This window comes from Oncorhynchus clarkii, chromosome 15 (genome assembly GCF_045791955.1).
Source record: "Oncorhynchus clarkii lewisi isolate Uvic-CL-2024 chromosome 15, UVic_Ocla_1.0, whole genome shotgun sequence".
Lineage (NCBI taxonomy): Eukaryota > Metazoa > Chordata > Actinopteri > Salmoniformes > Salmonidae > Oncorhynchus > Oncorhynchus clarkii.
In genome coordinates, this window is record NC_092161.1 from 14048034 (window position 1) to 14066871 (window position 18838).

The following is an 18838-nucleotide window of genomic DNA, read 5'->3' on the forward strand; positions in this document are numbered from 1 at the left end:
TTCGTACATCAGCTGATATCTCAAAGTGCTGTACAGAAACCCAGCCTAAAACCCCAAACAGCAAGCAATGCAGGTGTAGAAGCACGGTGGCTAGGAAAAACTCCCTAGAAAGGCCAAACCTAGGAATAGTGTGACTAGTGTGTTCTGGGTTAGATGTAATGATAGAGGAGTATTGTTTATATTGCAGAAATCTCACAATGAAAGCAGTGTGTGTGTGTGTTCCCTCTGATACAATATGTTAGGTTGGCAAACCTGTTCCTGAGTGCTGCAGGCACTAATGTGTTTTTGATTAACCAACCTGGTAGACCATGTGTGTTGAATTAAGGCAATAACTGAACTGATCAAGTAGCTCAGGATTTGGGGGAGAAAAATTAGGATAGGGGAAAGATAAACAAGGGTTAGGGGAAAGACTGTGGAGAGCAGAGGCAACTAGGCCAACACTTTATACAAAGTGGTGTGGCAAAGTAATGTATGGCAAGTTGTGATGCCTTGAAGAAGCTTCTGTCTTACTTTTATACTCTACCATGTCTATGTGTTTATGCATACACATGAAAAGCTTGCTGTGATATTCATCTCATTACCTGATACTCATCTTTACATCAAGATCTCACACCTGGAATTTTAGGTTGTTGTATGTCACTGTCTCCACGTTGAAGACGATTGCTGTAAAACACAATGACAGAGATTAAATACCTTGAACTATGAGCACACAAGGAAGCCCTTTAACCATTCACTCTGTGGTTTGACTGAAACTTCCTTTCATCACAAGTATAGAGACATAATAAGGTGAACTAGTTCAAGCATCTTCTGAAGACGAGACCTTACAGTTTATCATAACACAATTTATTAACCCTTTAAAAGGTATGAGGCCTTGGTTTAACCCCTTCAGACTAAACACCTCCCTCTGCAACTGGATCCTGGACTTCCTGAAGGGCCGCTCCTAGGTGATAAGGGTAGGGAACAACACATCCGCCACTCTGATCCTCAACACGGGGGCCCCTCAGGGGTGTGTGCTCAGTCCCCTCCTGTACTCCCTGTTCACTCATGACTGCATGGCCAAGCACGACTCCAACACCATCATCACAACAGTGGTAGGCCTGATCACTGACAACGATAAGACAGCGTATAGAGAGGAGGTCAGACACCTGGTCGTGTGGTGCCAGGACAACATCCTTTCCCTCAACGTGATCAAGACAAAGGAGATGATTGTGGACCACAGGAAAATGAGGACCAACCACCATTCTCTCATCGACGGGGCTGTAGTGGAACAGGTTGAGAGCTTCAAGTTCCTTGGTGTTAACATCACCAACAAACTAACACGGTCCAAACACACTTCAACAGTCGTGAAGAGGGCACGACAAGGCCTATTCCCCCTCAGGAGACTGAAAAGATTTGGCATGGATCTTCAAAAAGTTCTACAGCTGCACCATCGAGAGCATCCTGACTGGTTGCATCACTGCCTGGTATGGCAACTGCTCGGCCTCCGACCGCAAGACACTATAGAGGGTAGTGCGCACGGCCCAGTACATCACTGGGGCCACGCTTCCTGCCATCCAGGACCTCTATATCAGGCGGTGTCAGAGGAAGGCCCTAAAAATTGTCAAAGACTCCAGCCACCCTGGTCATGGACTGTTCTCTCTGTTATGGTTAGGGTTAGGGTCTGCACGGCAAGCGGTACCGGAGCCAAGTCAAGGTCCAAAAGGCTTCTTAACAACTCCTGAACATCTACTCAAAGGGCTACCCAGACCCCTCTTTTACGCTGCTGCTACTCTCTGTTAATAATATACACTATCGTTCAAAAGTTTGGGGTCACTTAGAAATGTTCTTGTTTTTTAAAGACGCCTTTAAAAGAGATTAAAATAACATCTAATTGATCAGAAATACAGTGTAGACATTGTTACTGTTGTAAATGACTATTGTAGCTGGAAACGGCAGATTTTTTATGGAATATCTACATAGGCGTACAGAGGCCCATTATCAGCAACCAGCACTCCTGTGTTACAATGACAAGTTGTGTTAGCTAATCCATGTTTATCATTTTAAAAGAAATTGATTATTAGAAAACCCTTTTGCAATTATTTTAGCACAGCTGAAAACGGTTGTCCTGATTTGAAGAAGCAATTAAACTGGCCTTCTTTAGACTAGTTGAGTATCTGGAGCATCAGCATTTGTGGGTTCGATTACAGGCTTAAAATGGCCAGAAACAAATAACTTTCTTCTGAAACTCATCAGTCTATTCTTGTTCTGAGAAATGAAGGCTATTCCATGCGAGAAATTGCCAAGAAACTGAAGATCTCGTACAACGCTGTGTACTACTCCCTTTGTAGAACAGTGCAAACTGGCCCTAACCAGAATAGAAAGAGGAGTGGGACAACTGGTGCACAACTGAGCAAGAGGACAAGTACATTAGAGTAACATTGTACTGTTACCTAGCAGTCATGAAATAGACAGCAACGTTACTTTCAGAAACATAATGATTATGCCATGCATTTCTATCACAAGTTACGGCGCTGACAGTTGGCATGAAATGACAAATAACTTGTCGGAAAAGGGTGATGTCTTCACTATGAAATAAGTAAACAAACAGGCTAACGTTAGTCAGTATAAAAGACAGCTAACCAGCTAACTTAGCTAGCTAAAATACAATAGAAAGGTATGGGAAGCTTGTTAGCACAACATAGCGCACTTTCAGAACAGAAATACACATCTAAAATCTGGAAATAAAATGGAACACTTACAGATTGGTAACGTTAGAGAAGGATCTCCTCCGTCAATGTTTCATCTTAAACTTGCTTTGATTCCTTAATCAGTCGGCTTCTGTATTTATATATACACTGTGTATATACAAATAAAACATTTGTTTTTCTAAATATAAAGGCTTTACAAAAAGCTTTATGGCTTTTGCAAAAGAGAAAATCAACCATATACATTTTTCCTACCACCTTTTGCAGCAATTACAGCTGCAAGTCTCTTGGTTTATGTCTCTATAAGCTTGGCACATCTAGCCACTGGGATATTTTCCCATTATTCAAGGCAAAACTGCTCCAGCTCCTTCCATTCTGACCAGTTTCCCAGTCCCTGTCGATGAAAAACCTCCCCACAGCATGATGCTGCCACCACCATGCTTCACTGTGGGGATGGTGTTCTCTGGTTGATGGAGGTGTTGGGTTTGTGCCAGACATAGTGTTTTCCTTATTTGACAAAAAGCTCAATTTTAGTCTCATCTGACCAGAGTACCTTCTTCCATATGTTTGGGGAGTCTCCCACATGCCTTTTGGCAAACACGAAACGTGTTCGCTTATATTTGTGTTTAAGCAATGGCTTTTTTTCTGACCACTCTTCCGTAAAGCCCAGCTCTGTGGAGTGTATGGTTTAAAGTGGTCCTATGGACAGATACTCAAATCTCCACTGTGGAGCTTTGCAGCTCCTTTAGGGTTATCTTTGGTCTCTTTGTTGCCTCTCTGATTAATGCCCTCCATGCCTGGTCCGTGAGTTTTGTTGGGCAGCCCTCTCTTGGCAGGTTTGTTGTGGTGCCATATTCTTAAATGTTTTTAAATAATGGATTTAATTGTGCCTCGTGGCATTTTCAAAGTTTCTGATATTTTTCCATAACCCAACCCTGATCTGTACTTCCCCACAACTTTGTCCCTGACCTGTTTGGAGAGCTCCTTGGTCTTCATGGTGCCGGTTGCTGGGTGGTGCCCCTTGCTGTGTGGTGCTGCAGACTCTGGGGCCTTTTCAGAACAGGTGTATATATACTGGGATCATGTGACAGATCATGTGACACTTAGATTGCACACAGGTGGACTTTATTTAACTAATTACGTGACTCCTGAAGGTAATTGGTTGCACCAGATCTTATTTAGGGGCTTCACAGCAAAGGGGGTGAACACATATGCACCCACCACTTTTCACTTATACATTTTTTGAAACAAGTTATTGTTTTAATTTCACTGCACCAATTCAGACTATTTTGTGTTTGTCCATTACATGAAATCTAAATAAAAATATATTTAAATTACAGGTTGTAATGCAACAAAATAGGAAAATGCCAAGGGGGTGAATACTTTTGCAAAGCACTGTAGACTATGATGGGGAAATGTCTACTGTAAAAGTCTACTACCCTTTTTAAAATGTTGATGAATGAAATCGGCACCGTTTTTTAATAGTTTGTTGCTACTGTCTAGTGAGGAAGTGGGCAATATGGAATACATTGCAGGAGGAAGGGAGAACTAATAAGAAATGAGAACTTGGACAATGTCAGGTAATAAGTAGGTAAATGTCCAGCCTATCAATGCCTAAAGAAACGGTGCAGCGGTTGCCTTGAGATAACATTAGATATTTGCATGTTATGTACAGGACAGACTGCTAGCCAGCTATTCTCAAAACATTGGATTACCAACTTGAACGGTGACGTCCCAGTTTGCGGCACATTTTCACATGGACGTATATACACTGAACAGAAATCTAAATGCATCATGTAATGTGTTGGTCTCATGTTACATGAGCTGAAATAAAAGATGGCAGATATTTGCCATATGCACAAAAAGCATATTTCTCTCAAATGTTGCACCCTGGTTCTTCCTCCACTGCCCCCTTAACAGTTTATAAATTACTTTTTAGGAAACATTTTAATCCAGCCTTTTTTTGGTTTGGAAGGTATAGTGACTATTATTGCTTTAATTTATTAATCAAACAAATGGGGTTTTGGAAAAGTAGGTACTTTTCTCAAAACAATCCCATCTGGTGGATGGAAAGTGTCATCATTTTTCTTTTTCACGTGGATTTAGATTCTTCAGACTTTTCTGATATCAATGACAACATAATTTGGTTTTATCGCTCACAGTAAAAAAATAAAAAATAAATTCTGAGTTAACATAATAAAAATAGCATAAAAAACACAGTAAGAGCCACATATGGATTACACAATTATTGAGTTCATGGCACTTGGCCCAGAGGGCAAAATTTCAGGCATTTTTCCACTTTGGTGTGGCAAAGTCAAATGACAATTTTCATTAAGGTCTGTGGGTTATGTTCTGGTATGATAACCACATGTATCTACCTCCTATATGTGGTTATCACTGACATTGGTTATTTGTACAAACAGGATTGAGGATATGCAATGTCATTTTGTATTATCAGGGAACAATCTATGCAATATAAGGCACTTGATATGTTATTAACTTGAGGTATGAAATAATTGGAATGTTAATGACATCTCCATGGGTCCACCATGGGGGGGGGGGGGGGGGTTGAAGGTCATACCTGTAAGACTAATAAAGACTGAAAATGGGGGCAAACTACCTGCCCTCAAGGACACCTACACCACCCGATGTTACAGGAAGGCCATAAAGATCATCAAGGACAACAACCACCCGAGCCACTGCCTGTTCACCCCGCTATCATCCAGAAGGCGAGGTCAGTACAGGTGCATCAAAGCAGGGACCGAGAGACTGAAAAACAGCTATCTCAAGGCCATCAGACTGTTAAACAGCCACCACTAACATTGAGTGGCTGCTGCCAACATACTGACTCAACTCCAGCCACTTTAATAATGGAAAAATTGATGTAATAAATGTATCACCAGCCACTTCAAACAATGCCACTTTATATAATGTTTACATACCCTGCATTACTCATCTCATATGTATATACTGTACTCTATACCATCTACTGCTTCTTGCCATCTTGATGTAATAAATGTTTCACTAGCCACTTTAAACAATGCCACTTTATATAATGTTTTCATACCCCACATTACTCATCTCATATGTATATACTGTACTCTATACCATCTACTGCATCTTGCCTATGCCGTTCGGGCCATCGCTCATTCATATATTTTTATGTACATATTCTTATTCATTCCTTTACACTTGTGTGTATAAGGTAGTTGTTGTGAAATTGTTAGGTTAGATTACTCGTTGGTTATTACTGCATTGTCGGAACTAGAAGCACAAGCATTTTGCTACACTAGCATTAACATCTGCTAACCATGTGTATGTGACAATTGTTTTTTAATTTGATTTGATTTAAAAAGAATTGAAGCTTTCTGCCCATACCAGACATGTCTATGTCATGGGAAATGTTCTTGTTACTTACAACCTCATGCTAATCGCATTAGCATGCTGGTGACCCATCGATCCTGTAAATAATTGGTGTAATAAGACTAAAAAGCTTGAAAATGTGTGTTACTGTGAGGAAAATTCTAAAAGATGTCCCAGTATATGTATTTAGTAAAATATTACCAGAGCGTCTGCCAAATAACTAAAATGTAAATGTAATAATGGTAGAAATATGACAGTGACAAAAATAAGGTCTGAAGTTAAGGGGCTCAGGAGATCTTACACATTTTCTTCTATGAGATAATATCAGTCATTTAACATGACCTTTATGAATTATGAAGCCAATATGTGCTTTATGTGCGTAAATGCTTTTTAAAAAATCATGAAATGTGATGTTAGCTGGTGAAGATTGTCTCATACAGTTGAAGTCTGACGTTGACATACACTTAGGTGGGGTCATTAAAACTCATTTTTCAACCACTCCACAAATTTCTTGTTAACAAACTATAGTTGTGGTAAGTCATTGAGGACATCTACTTTGTGCCTGACACAAGTAATTTTTCCAATAATTGCTTACAATACAGTGGGTCAGAAATTTACATACACTAAGTTGACTGTATGTTTAAACAGCTTGGACAATTCCAGAAAATGTCATGGCTTTAGAAGCTTCTGATAGGCTAATTGACATAATTTGAGTCAATTGGAGGTGTACCTGTGGATGTATTTCAAGACCTACCTTCAAACTCAGTGCTTCATTGCTTGACATCATGGGAAAATCAAAAGAAATCAGCCAAAACCTCAAAATAAATGTTGACCTCCACAAGTCTGGTTCATCCTTGGGAGCAATTTCCAAACACCTGAATGTACCACGTTCATCTGTACAAACAACAGTAAGCAAGTATAAACACCATGGGACCACGCAGCCGTCATACCGCTCAGGAAGGAGACGCGTTCTGTCTCCTAGAGATGAACGTACTTTGGTGCGAAAGTGCAACTCAATCCCAGAACAACAGCAAAGGACCTTGTGAACATGCTGGAGGAAACAGGTACAAAAGTATCTATATCCACAGTAAAATGAGCCCTATATTTACATAACCTGAAAGGCCACTCAGCAAGGAAGAAGCCACTGCTCCAAAACCGCCATAAAAAAAAGCCAGGCTACGGTTTGCAACTCCACATGGGGACAAAAATCATACTTTTTGGAGAAATGTCCTCTGGTCTGATGAAACAGAAATAGAACTGTTTGGTCATAATGACCATTGTTATGTTTGGAGGAAAAAGGGGAGGCTTGCAAGGCGAAGAACACCATCCCAACCATGAAGCACGAGGGTGGCAGCATCATGTTGTGGGGGTGCTTTGCTGCAGGAGGGACTGGTGCACTTCACAAAATAGATGGCATCATGAGGTGGAAAATTATGTGGATATATTGAAGCAATATCTCAAGACATCAGTCAGGAAGTTAAAGCTTGGTCGTAAATGGGTCTTCCAAATGGACAATGACCCCAAACATCCTTCCAAAGTTGTGGCAAAATGGCTTAAGGGCAACAAAGTCAAGGTATTGGAGTGGCCATCACAACAAGCAAGGAGGCCTACAAACCTGACTCAGTTACACCACCTCTGTCAGGAGGAATGGGCCAAAATTAACCCAACTTATTGTGGGAAGCTTGTGTAAGGCTACCTGAAACATTTGACCTAAGTTAAACAATTTAAAGGCAATGCTACCAAATACTCATTAAGTGTATGTAAACTTCTGACCCACTGGGAATGCGATGAAAGAAATAAAAGCTGAAATAAATCATTCTCTCTACTGTTATTCTAATTTCACATTCTTAAAATAAAGTGGTGATCCTAACTGACATAAGACAGGGAATTTTTACTAGGATTAAATGTCAGGAATTGTGAAAAACTTTAAATGTATTGGCTAAGGTGTATGTAAACTGTAGTACAAAACTTATTTTTGTATTTTGTATTTACCAAATAAATCATTTTCGACAATAATTTAAAAAATAATACAAAAACGCCATTTATTACCCTATAGGCTCTCGAACCAACCATGGCGGAGTTAGTGCCTGCTGTACTGGGATTGGCTCCGGCTCCCTGGGTTGGTCCCAGCCCTCTCTGGGTGAGTTTAGTAGCACCCCCTGGTGGCCACGGACAGGGGGCGGGCCCTCTCTCTGGCGGGCAGCCCCGCCTCCCTGGTTTGTCCCATCCCTCTGTGGCTGTCTCCCCCTCTTTCCCTGGTGAAGACAGCAGAGTGGATGTAGTGGCGCTGCATGGGTGTTGAGGTGTCCCCCCCTCTCCGGGGGCCACCCCCAGCCCTCTCTGGCCATCTCCCCCATCTCCCTGGTGCAGGGAGTTGGCTGGATGTAGTGGCACCCCCTTTTGGCCGTGGGTGGGGGTCGGCACCCTTCTCCGGGTGTAGGCCCCCTTTTCCCTGAGTTGGCCCCATCCCTCTCTGGCCCTCTGTAGGGAGCTAGATGGATGTACTGGTGCCCCCTGGTGGCCATGGGTGGTGAGGTAGGCACCCCTCTACGGGGGGCCTGCCCCCCTCTCTGGGAGTCCAGGTCGAGGAGACTTCTAAACAGCATCGTCGCCCCCCCCCCCCCCCCCCCCCCCTCTCCTCCTCCTCCTTCCTCCTTCCTTCTTTCACTGTAAGGTCTACCTGTTGTTGATCTTATTTTCGTGGCCAGATTTTGGGCCAGATTTGTTTTGCCTCTTGCTCTCTGCACTCACGCATGTGCATCCGAATTTTACGTCATCTAGATTCTACTAAAAGCTTCCGAAAGCGACGTGGCTCCTCTTAGCTACGTCAGTGCCTAGCTACTTCATCTATTTATTCTCAGAGATATTCGTTTGGACGCGTTGATATAGTAACATAGCTCGGGTAAGAAACTACATTTTAAATAATTATTCTAGTTTAGTGGCCAAACTGTTATACCTACGTCTTCTTTCATTGTGGTGCTTGACTACTGTAGCTGGCTAGATTGTTTTGCTGGTAAATAACCAAACAATCTTGAGGCGTTCAGTGCAACGTTGACGTTGAAATTAGAAAGCAATGTCTGTCTTGATTGCTCAACCTAGTGTTTCGTTGTGAAATCTTCTTAGTCTATGGTTGCCATCGACACCAGCTAACTCATGTAGCTAACTAGCTAGTTAACGTTAGCTACAGTATCAGGTTTATTCGTGCACCCACACAGAAAATGGACCAGAACCTCAGCTAACACGTTATAAGCTAGGCCTAAATGTTTAAGAATTTATGGACAGACCCGTAACTGAACCCTTTATTATAAATAGGAAATGGTGAGGGATGAAGAGACGTGTAGCTAGTGACACTTTGATGGAGCTAGCTAACTAACCCTTTTCTGTCGGACTTGTTTGCTCCCCAGACGAACCATCATGGACCAGGTTATGCAGTTCGTTGAGCCCAGTCGGCAGTTCGTCAAGGACTCCATAAGGCTCGTTAAGAGGTGCACCAAACCAGACAGGAAAGGTATGGTTATCAGTCACCCAGCTCTTCCTTTATATGTCAGTGGTTTACTTATACACTTGAATAAGTAAACCACTGACATCCTGTTTTAGGATCTAAACCACTGACATCTGCTATCCTGTTTTAGGATCTTGTCTTCTGTCAGTTCACTGTCTGCTGAGTGAGGTTACACTCTCAAGCATAAAATCATTGCACAGGTGATTGTCAAAATGGTTACTCGGGTAGCAAGTTAACTGACTGCAACGTTGCATAGCTGAGCAACTACAGAGCATTATTAGTAGATGGATAGCACTGATGATGAATCACTGATTGAATCTTCAGTGTTGACTTTATATGACCACAATCACAGCTTCAGATATAATCTCTTTTAGCATGACATTTGGTGAATGGAGCAGGCCTGTTTCTATTTTCAAACCCTTGATGTAAAAAAAACCCCACATTGATCAAGAAGACTCTTGTGAAGCTCTGTCTGGTTTTTCTGCCGTTGTCTGTGAAAGATTCTAATTGTACCATCTCTTCTGATCATTTCTAGAATTCCAGAAGATCGCCATGGCAACAGCGATTGGGTTTGCCATCATGGGCTTCATTGGGTTCTTTGTCAAGCTCATCCACATCCCCATCAACAACATCATTGTGTAAGTAGGACCACACCTTCAACATAGGACTAGACTGCATGACACACACCAGGAGTCAGACAGTAAGTAGTCAGTACTTTATTATGTACATTATTGGGAGAAAACACCATTTAAGTCCATTTGGCTTTGTAGGTTAGTGTTGAAATTGGGTGATTTACCTAAGGTGCACTAGTGTTACCAATGTACAAGCATCCAAAATGTGTAATGTAATCAAGGTATGATGCGCATAGATGCATGTAGTAATGCCTTGGATGATAGGTCTGCATTAATATCAAACATACGGCTGTTTTCCAGCACTTTGATTTGATTGAATGCATTACACATGCTCTATTTCAAATCATAAGGAATAGTGGAGGACTGTAGACTTTTGGGTGAGAAACTTAGTTAGCCTCTGTGGCCCTGTCCATCTGTTGTTCTTCTCTCTCAGGGGCGGCTGAACCTCTGGAGGTGTGATACAACTACAGAACTACAATACCCAGTGACCTGAGACAGTGGGGAAACATGGAATAGTGGTGGGGGGGGATGAAGGGATGTGATTTTTGTTTTTACATTGTGTGCATTGTTTATTTGGCTGTGTTAATAAATTGAAGAAAAAGCTGCGCGTGATGATGATTTATGTATGAGCTGTATATTGTGTACACATCACAGGAGGCTGCTGAGGGGAGGATGGCTCATAATGTCTGGAATGGAGTGGTATCAAACACATGGAAACAATGTTTCATGTGTTTGATACCATTACTATGAGTCCAACCTCCCCGATTTAAGGTGCTGGGTTCCAAACTGTAGACTTGCACCCTACAATCCACCATTGAGAGTATGCCCCCCCCCTGTGCTGGCAGAGGGTGGAGCACCCTGGTCAATTATGTAATTTCTTGTCCCTGCAGATGCCCATGCACCAGAGCAACGGCTGGTCTGTAGTCACGGTTTCAGGCTTCCTCTGGTTTCCCTGGCTGACTGGCTCGTAGGTGTTGGACGTGCTCACCAGCCTCCCGAACTGCAGAACCTGGTTGTCTATAACACAGTCAGTAAGACACGCTCAGCCTGCAGAACCTGGTTGTCTATAACACAGTCAGTAAGACATGCTCAGCCTGCAGAACCTGGTTGTCTATAACACAGTCAGTAAGACATGCTCAGCCTGCAGAACCTGGTTGTCTATCACATAGTCAGTAAGACATGCTCAGCCTGCAGAACCTGGTTGTCTATAACACAGTCAGTAAGACATGCTCAGCCTGCAGAACCTGGTTGTCTATACCACAGTCAGTAAGACATGCTCAGCCTGCAGAACCTGGTTGTCTATAACACAGTCAGTAAGACATGCTCAGCCTGCAGAACCTGGTTGTCTATAACACAGTCAGTAAGACATGCTCAGCCTGCAGAACCTGGTTGTCTATAACACAGTCAGTAAGACATGCTCAGCCTGCAGAACCTGGTTGTCTATAACATAGTCAGTAAGACATGCTCAGCCTGCAGAACCTGGTTGTCTATAACACAGTCAGTAAGACATGCTCAGCCTGCAGAACCTGGTTGTCTATAACACAGTCAGTAAGACATGCTCAGCCTGCAGAACCTGGTTGTCTATAACACAGTCAGTAAGACATACTCAGCCTGCAGAACCTGGTTGTCTATAACACAGTCAGTAAGACATGCTCAGCCTGCAGAACCTGGTTGTCTATAACACAGTCAGTAAGACATGCTCAGCCTGCAGAACCTGGTTAACTATAACACAGTCAGTAAGACATGCTCAGCCTGCAGAACCTGGTTGTCTATAACACAGTCAGTAAGACATGCTCAGCCTGCAGAACCTGGTTGTCTATAACACAGTCAGTAAGACATGCTCAGCCTGCAGAACCTGGTTGTCTATAACACAGTCAGTAAGACATGCTCAGCCTGCAGAACCTGGATGTCTATAACACAGTCAGTAAGACATGCTCAGCCTGCAGAACCTGGTTGTCTATAACACAGTCAGTAAGACATGCTCAGCCTGCAGAACCTGGTTGTCTATAACACAGTCAGTAAGACATGCTCAGCCTGCAGAACCTGGTTGTCTATAACACAGTCAGTAAGACATGCTCAGCCTGCAGAACCTGGTTGTCTATAACACAGTCAGTAAGACATGCTCAGCCTGCAGAACCTGGTTGTCTATAACACAGTCAGTAAGACATGCTCAGCCTGCAGAACCTACAAGGTAATAGGGGAAAACACTTGAGGTAATGCAGGTTCATTGCAGCCACATCAAAACAAAGTGAGAGGACTGTAGCTAGGGTGATGATATCGGTCTTGGAGGTTACTGAAGACGTCATTAGATGAGGTGGTCCTGAGACTAGATCGACAGGGACCTCGTTTGGCAAAATCAGGTATTGCCAGATGTTGCGTTTCTCCTTCCACCAGAACTCAATGAATTGTACAACTTAACTTATTGTCATGTCGTCTATTTAATATGAAGGATATGTTTAGCATCTTTGTGCACCTCAAGGGTTGATATAAAAATGGGTTATACATGGACTGTCTGGATTATGCCATTGTGTAATATTGTCTTGTGATTTCAATAACCACACCTCACATTCCGTTGGGGACAAAGTTATTCTACCTCATAACCCCATTCTACTGGCAGACAGGCTGAAACCGCATCCGATTCTACTACATCAACACTAACATCTCAGAATGACTTTGTTTGAAAAGTCTATTGGGACAGGAGAACAAAACATGTAGAATATTAAATGAGGTTATTGAATGTGTATATAAAAACTAGTCCACCATAATCACGTTTCCTGGATGGGACTAAACAACGAGAACAAATCAAATGTCAGGCGGCTGAATGCACATCAGCCTGACAAAACACCATCCTGCTTCAAAAAACAGAACATCCATGGTGTTACCCTGTGTTTGTGTGTGTTGTAAACATCCATGGTGTTACCCTGTGTTTGTGTGTGTTGTAAACATCCATGGTGTTACCCTGTGTTTGTGCATGTTGTAAACATCCACGATGTCACACTGTGTTTGTGTGTGTTGTAAACATCCATGGTGTTACCCTGTGTTTGTGCATGTTGTAAACATCCACGATGTCACACTGTGTTTGTGTGTGTTGTAAACATCCATGGTGTTACCCTGTGTTTGTGCATGTTGTAAACATCCACGATGTCACACTGTGTTTGTGTGTGTTGTAAACATCCATGGTGTTACCCTGTGTTTGTGCATGTTGTAAACATCCACGATGTCACACTGTGTTTGTGTGCATGTTGTGAACATCCACAATGTTACACTGTGTTTGTGTGTGTTGTAAACATCCATGATGTCACACTGTGTTTGTGTGTGTTGTAAACATCCATGGTGTTACCCTGTGTTTGTGTGTGTTGTAAACATCCATGATGTTACACTGTGTTTGTGTGTGTTGTAAACATCCATGGTGTTACACTGTGTTTGTGTGTGTTGTAAACATCCATGATGTCACACTGTTTGTGTGTGTTGTAAACATCCACGATGTCACACTGTTTGTGTGTGCTTGTTGTAAACATCCACAATGTTACACTGTGTTTGTGTGTGTTGTAAACATCCACGATGTCACACTGTGTTTGTGTGTGTTGTAAACATCCACGATGTCACACTGTGTTTGTGTGTGTTGTAAACATCCACGATGTCACACTGTTTGTGTGTGTTGTAAACATCCACGATGTCACACTGTTTGTGTGTGCTTGTTGTAAACATCCACAATGTTACACTGTGTTTGTGTGTGTTGTAAACATCCACGATGTCACACTGTGTTTGTGTGTGTTGTAAACATCCACAATGTTACACTGTGTTTGTGTGTGTTGTAAACATCCACGATGTCACACTGTTTGTGTGTGTTGTAAACATCCACGATGTCACACTGTTTGTGTGTGCTTGTTGTAAACATCCACAATGTTACACTGTGTTTGTGTGTGTTGTAAACATCCACAATGTTACACTGTGTTTGTGTGTGTTGTAAACATCCACGATGTTACACTGTGTTTGTGTGTGTGTTGTAAACATCCACGATGTTACACTGTGTTTGTGTGTGTTGTAAACATCCACAATGTTACACTGTGTTTGTGTGTGTGTTGTAAACATCCACAATGTTACACTGTGTTTGTGTGCGTGTTGTGAACATCCATGGTGTTACACTGTGTTTGTGTGCGTGTTGTGAACATCCACAATGTTACACTTGCAATGAATGGGGAGTGAAAACAGTCCTGAAAAGAATGAAAGGAAGTAATTGGCCATAGAGGACATTGAGGCAGAGGCATACCATATGTTGTGTGAATGATGCGAGTCCTCCAAACCGTTCCCCTGCAAAACCTATGCTGAAGACACTAGTTGTAGTTAATTTAACCACTAGGGGCAGTACTGCGCTGTGGAAAGAGGAACAGTGGATTGTTGGGGGATACACAGGCACGCATGTACGCAGCCCATCAAACATGTATGGGCAGCCCTATCAATGCCTAGCACTACATTACCAAAAGTATGTGGACACCTGCTTGTTGAACATCTCATTCCCAAATCATGGGTATTCATATGGAGTCCCCCCTTTGCTGCTATAACAGCCTTCACTAGATAGCTTTCCACTAGATGTTGGAACATTGCTGCTATAACAGCCTCCACTCTCCTGGGAAGGCTTTCCACTAGATGTTGGAACATTGCTGCTATAACAGCCTTCACTCTTCTGGGAAGGCTTTCCACTACATGTTGGAACATTGCTTCCATTCAGCCACAAGAGCATTTGTTAGTTCAGGCACTGACGTTGGGTGATTCATCCCAAAGGTGTTCGATGGGGTTGAGGTTAGGGCTCTGTGCAGGCCAGTCAAGTTCTTCCACACTGAACTCAACAAACCATCTGTATGGACCTCGCTTTGTGCATCGGGGCATTGTCATGCTGAAACAGGAAAGAATGTTATTGTATGCTGTAGCATTAAGATTTCCCTTCACTGGAACTAAGGAGCCTAAACCGAATAAAAAAAAACAGCCCCAGACCATTATTCCTCCTCCACCAAACTTTACAGTTAACACTATGCATTCGGTCAGGTAGCGTTCTCCTTGCATCCGCCAAACCCAGATTCGTCGTCAGACAGCCAGATGGTGAAGCGTGATTAATCACTCCAGAGAATGCATTTATACTGTTCTAGAGTCCAATGACGGCAAGCTTTACATCACTCCAGCCGACGCTTGGCATTGAGCTGCTCGGCCATCGAAACCCATTTCATGAAGCTCCCAACAAACAGTTATTGTGCTGACTTTGCTTCCAGAGGCAGTTTGGAACTCCCTAGTGAATGTTACAGAAGATGTTTACGCTCTTCAGCACTCGGCGGCCCCGTTCTGTGAGCAGCCACTTCGGCTGAGCCGTTGTTGCTCCTAGATGTTTCCACTTCACAATAACAGCACTTAGTTGACCGGGGAAGATCTAGCAGGGCAGAAACGTGACAAACTGACTTGTTGGAAAGGTGGCATCCTATGAAGGTGCCACGTTGAAAGTCACTGCTCTTCAGTCATGTCATTCTAATGTTTGGCTATGGAGATTTCATGGCTGTGTGCTTGATTTTATACACTTGTCAGCAACGGGTTTGGCTGAAATAGCCAAATCCAGTAATTTGAAGGGGTGTCCACATACTTTTGTGCATATATATATATATATAGTGTAGGTTGGGGCTAATTAAGCTTGCTCAAGTCACGGCTCCACGCCTGATAAGATTTCAAACAGAAGGGAGGAGAGAGCAAGAGACACAGTTCCATTTCAGCCCAAATGCCATTCCGCTAGATCCGCCCCCAAAGACTATTTGGAGTCATCACCCCCCTCCCCCCTCTCTCTCCTCCTCACCTCTCTCCAGAGTAATTTGTAGTGTAAATATGGGTATTTAAAGCGGTCACCTTCTCTGGTCTCAGGGCTGAAAAGGCAATTACAGCCAGCAAACAGCTTCATTGTTATCAGTGGAGGTGCGGCGCTCATTCCGGTCCCTGGAGCAACACTGGCTGCCATCGATCGTTATCAGGGCTGAGGAGAGGATTACTAATGAAGCTATCCTGAGGCCCCGTATTCTGTTTGTGTGGGTAATTGAGGATGGTAACTGTCTGTGTGTGTGTGTCTGTGTGTGTGTGTGGTTCTTCACATCAGGTATCTTTCTGTTCATTTCCTCTCCCAGCATGACTCTCTGTATAGCTCAGATCTAAAAGGACATAAAACTGTACAACAGCAGTTTCCCTCCCTTCCTCTCATCTTGACACAGCACGGCTGGAGAATACTTTGAGGATACTTCACCTCCCTCTTATTTTTTCTCTTTCTTCAGACCTTGAGCAGGAGATGGAATGAGAGAGAGAGCGAGACTATGCCAAGGTCAGACAGTGAGATAGTTCAGCAGCATCTGATTTAGTCCAGGGGAAAATGGAAAGAAATGCCATCTCCCGCTCCCTCCCTCTTTTCCTGCAGAGAATAAACCCAGACAGTCATTAGTACATACTGCAGCTTTAGATACAATACAAATAGGTATTCACTCACCTGTGTGTGTGTGTGTGTGTGTGTGTGTGTGTGTGTGTGTGTGTGTGTGTGTGTGTGTGTGTGTGTGTGTGTGTGTGTGTGTGTGTGTGTGTGTGTGTGTGTGTGTGTGTGTGTGTGTGTGTGTGTGTGTGTGTGTGTGTGTGTGTGTGCGCGTAAGAGAGAGAAAGAAAAAGTACATAATAACATATCCATTTCTCTTGAATATAAAAAGACAGCAAGGAGACAGATAAAGCAAAGAGGTCAGAGAAGGAGAATTAGAAAAATGTCCTGCTTGACTTCAGCAGTTAGGAGGACGTTTATACCTTTCTGAACAGGTCTGACACATGTCTAGACGGATGAAGAACTACACTGTTCTATTATTACTACAGTCTGATATTTACGCTTACACCTCTCTCTTGCTAGGTGTGTGTACATGCGTATCTGGAGGCGAAGAAACACACACCTGTTTAGGTGAGGTGCTGGCTAGCGGAAGAGAGCACTTGAAAAAGAGAGCCGCACACTCTAGGAGCTCAGATGCAACAATTTAATAACCAACGTTTCGACAGACAAGCTGTCTTCATCAGGGTGAATTTAGTCAGGTCGCCCAAAAAGTTACATATTTTAGCTTTAACCAATCCAAACACACACCGGCTCTGACGCTCGTCGAATGTGGCAGGGCTTGCAAACCATTACAGACTACAAAGGGAAGCACAGCTGAGAGCTGCCCAGTGACACGAGCCTACTAGACGAGCTAAACTGCTCGCTTCGAGGCAAATAACACTGAAACATGCATGAGAGCACCAGCTGTTCCGGATGACTGTGTGAGCACGCTCTCCGTAGTCGATGTGAGTAAAACCTTTAAACAGGTCAACATTCTCAAGGCCCGCAGGGCCAGACGGATTACGAGGACATGTACTGCAAGCATGCGCTGACCCACTGGCAAGTGTCTTCACTGACATTTTGAACCTCTCCCTGTCCGAGTCTGAAATCCCAACATGATTTAACTTTTTATGGCTGCAGGGGCAGTATTGAGTAGCTTGGATGAAAAGGTACCCATTGTAAATGGCCAGCTCCTCAGTCTCAGTTTCTAATATATGCATATTATTATTAGTATTGGATAGAAAACACTCTAAAGTTTTCCAAAACTGTCAAAATATTGTCTGTGAGTATAACATAACTGATATTGCAGGCGAAACCCTGAGGAAAATCAAAACAGGAAGTGGCTTCTATTTTGAAAACTCCATGTTCCATAGCCTCCCTTTGCTGGATTTAAAGGGATATGAACCAGATTCCTTTTCCTATCGCTTCCTCAAGGGGTCAACAGTCTTCAGACACAGTTTCAGGCTTTTATTTTGAAAAATGAGCCAGAACGATAACATCACGTCAAGTGGTCACATGAGTTTTGCTTGCGCAACAGAGTTTGGATAGGTATTGCTTTTCCCTCTCCTACTGTGAAAGACATTTGCGGTTGAAATATTATCGATTATATATTTTAAAAACAACTTGAGTATTGATTATAAAAAACGTTTGACATGTTTCTGTGGACATTATGGAAACTATTTGGAATTTTTGTCTGCGTTGTCATGACCGCTCTTTCCTGTGGATTTCTGAACAAAACGCGACAAACAAATGGAGTATTTTGGATATAAACATAATCTTTATGAAACAAAAGGAACATTTGTTGTGTAACTGGGAGTCTCGTGAGTGAAAACATCCGAGGATCATCAAAGGTAAACGATTAATTTGATTGCTTTCTGATTTTCGTGACCAAGCTTCCTGATGCTAATTGTACTTAATGTTTTGTCGAGCGATCGATAAACTTACACAAACGCTTGGATTGCTTTTGCTGTAAAGCACATTTCAAAATCTGACACGACAGGTGGATTAACAAAAGGCTAAACTGTGTTTTCCTATATTGAAACTTGTGATTTCATGAATATAAATATTTGTAGTAATATTTATTGAATGTAGCGCTATGCTATTCAGCGGTTGTTGATGACACTTATCCAGATAGGGGGATTGCAGCCATAACAAGTTAAGCAGACTGTCATAGTGTTCTTGGGCACACACTAATACTAAGGTACCACTACAGCTCAACATTCAACACCATAGTGCCCTCAAAGCTCATCAATAAGATAAGGACCCTGAGACTAAACACCTCCCTCTGCAA

General features: G+C 42.7%; 1 protein-coding gene and 1 pseudogene across 1 annotated transcript; one reads left to right on the forward strand and one right to left on the reverse strand.

Annotated features, from left to right (window-relative positions):
• The first annotated feature begins 8572 nt into the window (after window positions 1–8572).
• Window positions 8573–10786, forward strand: LOC139366680 (protein transport protein Sec61 subunit gamma). Its single transcript, XM_071104366.1, has 4 exons — window positions 8573–8949; window positions 9452–9555; window positions 10085–10187; window positions 10615–10786. The coding sequence occupies exons 2-4, from the start codon at window positions 9462–9464 to the stop codon at window positions 10622–10624; spliced, it is 207 nt and encodes a 68-aa protein (XP_070960467.1). The 5' UTR covers window positions 8573–8949; window positions 9452–9461; the 3' UTR covers window positions 10625–10786.
• A 257-nt stretch (window positions 10787–11043) lies between these two features.
• Window positions 11044–18838, reverse strand: part of LOC139366795 (thiamine pyrophosphokinase 1-like) — a 59348-nt pseudogene continuing 51553 nt past the window's right edge.